The sequence below is a fragment of the Benincasa hispida genome, chromosome 9 (assembly GCF_009727055.1).
Source record: "Benincasa hispida cultivar B227 chromosome 9, ASM972705v1, whole genome shotgun sequence".
Lineage (NCBI taxonomy): Eukaryota > Viridiplantae > Streptophyta > Magnoliopsida > Cucurbitales > Cucurbitaceae > Benincasa > Benincasa hispida.
This window is the reverse complement of record NC_052357.1, coordinates 15,070,006-15,075,919: the sequence shown is the minus strand read 5'-3', so window position 1 is coordinate 15,075,919 and position 5,914 is coordinate 15,070,006. Positions and strand designations below refer to the sequence as shown.

General features: G+C 38.9%; 1 protein-coding gene across 1 annotated transcript; it reads left to right on the top strand.

The window, feature by feature from the left end:
- Positions 1-3,545: 3,545 nt before the first annotated feature.
- On the top strand, positions 3,546-4,004 carry LOC120084566. The gene has a single exon (XM_039040369.1). It carries the CDS (start codon positions 3,546-3,548, stop codon positions 4,002-4,004), a length of 459 nt encoding a protein of 152 aa, XP_038896297.1.
- Positions 4,005-5,914: the final 1,910 nt, after the last annotated feature.

The window sequence follows — 5,914 nt, the reverse complement described above, 5'->3', positions numbered from 1 at the left end:
CTTCTGCAGTAGGAAGCCTGATGTATGCAATGTTATGTACTAGACCTGACATATGCTACGCAGTAGGGGTAGTCAGTAGGTATCAATCCAATCCTGGATATGGTCATTGGACTGCCGTTAAAAATATCCTCAAGTATCTTAGAAGAACGAGGAACTACATGCTCGTGTATGGTACTAAGGATTTTATCTTTACTGGATACACTGACTCTGATTTTCAAACTGATAAAGATGCTAGAAAGTCTATATCTAGATCAGTGTTCACCTTAACGGAGGAGCAGTAGTGTGGAGAAATGTGAAGCAAAAATGTATTGCGAACTCCACAATGGAAGCTGTATGCATAGTTGCTTGTGAAGCAGCAAATGTAGCAGTATGGTTGAGGAAATTCTTGACAGATTTGGAAGTTGTTCCAAATATGCATCTGCCTATCATCATATATTGTGATAATAGTGGTGCAGTTGCAAATTCAAGAGAACCAAGAAGCCACAAGTGCGACAAGCATATTGAGTGCAAATACCATCTGATTCGGGAGATTGTACATCGTGGAGACGTTGTAGTGTCCCAGATATCTTCTGAGCAAAACATTGTTGATTATTTTACAAAGGCCCTCATGGCTAAAGTGTTTGAAGGTCATCTACAGAGTCTAAGTCTACGAAGTTTGTAAACTAGGACAAGTGGGAGAACCTTTGGGTATATGCCCTAGTTTATTATATTCATATGTTTATTGTACTCATATATTTCTCACTTAAATTCAACATTGTGATACTTCACTAGGAGTTTTAGTCCAAGTGGGAGTTTCATGGATTTTATGTCCTAAAACTCGTTGTTTGTAAATTAATAAACATATTCTGTTTTGTTTTTTGATAAAGTTGTTATTGAAATTGTAATTTTGAATCCAATAAACTAAGGTCCTAAGGCTATTTAATGTAGTTTGAACTTTATGTAGTGACATAAAGGTGGATCAAATTCAAATATATAGCCAAAATGATCTATAGTATATGAATAAGATTGGGCGCGTTATTCTGGGGACACTATGGATGCGGCCCACTTTGTAGTTAACACAAACGATATGATTCTGAATCGTTCATATAAAGATATATGAGTGGGGGCATCCTATGTAAAGAGTTTATATAAGATTGAACCATAAAATAGTCACTTTTTACGTTCTAAATGTCGTTTTATGTATAAAGCTGACTATTTTGTTAATTGATGACCTAGGTAACTTAATCTTAATCCTGAGCCAACTATGAACTCCTATCCACTCGAAATTATCCTTAGATCTAGATAGGTGAGGGCAGCTCAATGTCGCTGGCCCAATAAGCCTCTAATTTCAGGGGTAAGATCCGATGGATAGCTGTGAACATAGGGTGCAAGACGAAATTCACTCCTACCCATTATAGGGATAGTAGATAGGTTGTTCGCTTTAGTACTGAATATAGGTCTTTAAAAAGGGGCCCCACCCTCTTCTTGGCCCGAGAGGAATTCAGTTTATAGGTTGGACCTTAAACTAATTGTTCATTAGAGGATCAGTGGAACATAAGGAATAAGATGTAGTCTCGGCGGTAAAACAGTATTTATGACCCAGTCGAGATTAATAACAACTTGTGAAGGATTAGCTTACTAATCATGGTTATATCAAATGGACACAAATATATCTATAGTGACGGGAGTGCAACTACAGGACTCTAGTGGAATGACCCGTTAGTTAACAAATGTTGATTAGCTCCATCTAAAGAGTTTAGCCAGCTAATCTCGAATCGTTGGAGCCCATGATCTATAGGTTCATTAGGTTCCCCTACTAGCTCATATGGAATAAACTTAGAACAGTATGATAGAATAATTCAAATTGTTCGAATTAGGTAAAGAGAGAGAAACTGACAAGTATATGTGATATAGTGGTCGGGTTTTTCAGTTTAGAGATATAGCTTTAATATTTAAATGTGATTTAAATATCAAGAATATGAATACATTCATTTTCGGAAGCTCAGAAATGATGGAAATGGTCAAAGTTGTAAAAAGTCAAAGAGTTGACTTTTTGACTTTGACAAGTCAAACTTCGACCAACCTTATATTCAAATGTGATTTGAATTTCGAGAAAATGAATGCAGATTCATGCTAGGGAGGTCAAAATTAGTCAACATGAAAAAAATCATAAAAAGTCAAAATGTTGACTTTTTGTTCAAAGTTTGACTTTAACCAAATGACTATATTGCCCTTTGACTCTAGTTAGTGGGAAAATCCAAACTTTTGTTAGATAATTCCACTAACAAAATAGTGGGCTATGTGTTGGCTTACAGTGGAGACATTAAGCCCACTAAGATAGTGGATTATAGGTGTTGGGTTTTTATGGATTTGGTTCATGCAATTGTTGCATGGCTTTTTTCTATAAATTGGGCTTTTCAATTTAGTTTAAAAAGTTTGGCCAATTTTGAAAAAAAAAATTTCTAAAATTGGGCTAAGAAAAAAAAGGAAAACCCAAAACCAAAATTCCATCTTTGTTTCCCATCTCTTTCTCTCTCTCGGTTTTCTTCATCCACCGGGTCCCATAACCTAGTTCTGAGTCTAGAGGATAGTAGGTTAACTCTAGTGGTGGTCCGTCTGTGTTCGGGTCGAGATTCGGCGAGGAAAAGCGGGTTTCAGAAGCTTCAAAGGTTGTATGCTATCCCTTTTAATTTACTGTTTTTCCTTTTCAAATTGCATGTTAATTTCCTTTATTTTGAAAAGATTAAAGTGTAATTAGGTCCTAATTCCACTGCGTATGTCTCGAGTTCCATCATGACTATAACCAGGGTTGGAGGGATCACCCAATTTTTGGATTGGATGAGAATCTCGCTCATGAAGGCCATGGTTTCTATCAATTCAGTTATCAAGAGGATCAAGGCAACCCTCTGGTCTTCACTACCCTGGACTGCAACACATGTGATTCTCAAGGTATATAACCATGCGACCAACTGTTTGCATATGACACCTCTTGTAGTACCTCATCTCTAGAGATGTCATTGAAGCATTACATTGAAAAGAGTGAGGCGATGAGACCATCGCAAGCTGACTCTCTCAAAGAATTAGAAGACCAAATAGATTAGCTTGTGAGAGAATTAAAGAACAAAACGCCTGGTACACCACAGGGAAGTTTGGGAATGCTGGGGCCAAAAGGTAAAGAACAATGTCATGCTGTGACATTGCGGAGCGGTAGAACAACAGCCCCCATTACGCTGAAGGTACTAGATGCGGCAAAAATACCGGCAGATTTAACTGTTGATAATGACCAAGCACAAAATAATGAAAGTAAACCCAATTCAGAAGCAAGATTATTTACAAAAGATGACGTCTCTCAAGACTTGAACTTGCAATCAATGCAATCTCCAGTCAATAACACACAGCAAGCACAAGACCTCACTAAGCAGCAAAGTGAGCAGGAAATGCGTCGGGATCCTCCACCTTTCCCGTCCAGGCTTAAAAAGAAAGACGATAGTAAGTAATTTTAGAGGTTCCTAGACGTTCTTCGACAACTGCAAATTAATATTCCCTTAATAGAAGCATTAGAACAGATGTCGAGTTATGTGAAATTCCTCAAGGATATTCTCACCAACAAGAGAAAGATTAGAGAACATGAAACAGTTGCACTAACATATGAGTGTAGCGCCTTGTTTCAAAATAATCTCCCTGCTAAAATGAAGGATCCTAGGACTTTTACATTACCTTGCACCATAGAAGGGAAGATGGTTGGAAACGCACTGTGTGATTTGGGGGCGAGCATAAATTTGATGCCTTTGTCAATCTTTAAGAAGCTGGATATCGGCAAAGCTAGGCCAACCATGACTACGTTGCAATTAGCCGATAGGTCAATAAAGCTTCCGGAGGGCAAGATAGAAGATGTTCTCGTGCAAGTAGACAAGTTTTTCTTCCCCACAGATTTCGTTATATTGGATTATGAGGCAGATAGAGAAATTCCTATCATCCTAGGATGCCCATTTCTCACCACAGGGCAAACATTGATCGATGTATAGAAAGGAGAATTGACCATCCGGGTTGACGATCAAGAGGTAAAGTTCAACATACTCAATGCGTTCAAATATCCAGGAGATATAGAAAACTGCCAATATATCGAAGAACTACAGGGAGAATAGCTGCACGAACCCCTGAAAGAAATGGAGGAGGAAGATTTTGAAGATGGCACAGTGTTGGAGAAAGAATGTGCCGCAATTCATGCTGAATCTAATTTCGAACAACTGAAGTTATCTGAATGGACTTCGCAGCGTATTAAGCCATCTTTAAAAGAGCCCCCTGTGTTAAAGTTAAAGTCGTTGCCAGTGCATTTAAAGTATGCTTAGTTAGGAAGTAACGATACATTACCTGTTATCATCTCTACATCACTAAGTACGGAGAAAGAAGATGCTCTCATACGGATCCCGAGAAACAATGCAAAAGCCTTAGGATGGACCTTGGCAGATATTCAAAGAATCAGCCCCTCGTATTGTATGCAAAATATTCGTCTGGATGAAGGAAAGAATGGATCAGTACAAAGGCAACGTCGCTTAAACCCTGCCATGAAGGAGATTGTAAAGAAGAAAATAGTGAAATGGCTGGATGTGGACGTCATCTACTCAATATCTGATAGTAGCTGGGTAAGCCCAGTGCAATGTATCCCAAAGAAAGGGGGGATGACAGTCATTACTAATGACAAGAATGAATTGATTCCCACAAGAACAACCACGGGGTGGAGAATCTACATGGACTATCGCAAGTTAAATTTGGCCACTAAGAAGGACCATTTTCCACTACCGTNTGGCCACTAAGAAGGACCATTTTCCACTACCGTTCATTGACCAGATGTTGGACAAACTTGCGGGGAACAAATTTTTCTGCTTTCTTGATGACTATTCACGGTATAACCAAATAGCAATTGTGCCGGAGGACCAAGACAAGATACCTTCACGTGCCCGTTAGGTATATTCGCATTCCGACGTATGCCATTTGAACTCTGTAATGCACAAGGCACTTTTCAACGATGCATGATGGCAATCTCTTTAGATTACTTGGAGCAGTCAGTCGAGGTTTTTATGGATGATTTCTCAGTTTTCGGCAATAATTATGACTCCTGTTTGACAAATTTGGAGAAAGTTTTGAAGAGATGTGTAGAGACAAATCTTGTTTTGAATTGTGAAAAATGAAAATTTATGGTGGAGGAAGGAATAGTTTTGGGTCACAAAATCTCCAAGGCAGGATTGGAAGTTGATCAAGCAAAAATCGACGCAATTTCCAAATTACCCCCACTGGTGAATGTAAAGACACTAAGAAGCTTTCTGGGTCATGTGGGATTTTATGGAAGATTTATTCGCAACTTCTCTCAGATCGCAAGACCCTCTCAGTGCACTTCTCGAAGTTAATTGTGAGTATAAGTTTGATTCTGCCTCAATAAAGCATTCAACACATTAAAAGATGCACTTATTTCCACTCCGATTTTGGTTGCGCTATATTGGACACAACCCGTTGCTTTGATGTGTGATGCTAGTGGATATGCTGTGGGCGTAGTTTGAGTCAGCGCCGGGAGAAGGTTTTGCATCCCATTTATTATGCGAGTAAAATGTTGAACGACGCACAAAAGAACTATACGACCACAGAGAAAGAAATGCTCATAGTGGTATTTGCACTGGAGAAGTTTCGATAGTATTTGATCGGAACAAATGTGGTGGTGTATACGGATCACTCTGCAATTAATATCTAATGACGAAGAAGGATGCAAAACCAAGATTGATACGGTGGGTGCTACTCCTGCAAGAGTTTGACCTGGAAATTAAAGATAGGAAAGGAATCGAGAACCAAGTCGCAAATCATTTGTCAAGACTAGAAAACTGCAAGGTTCAAGGGACAGAAAAAGATATTGAGGAAAGATTCCCCGATGAGCTGTTGATGGCAG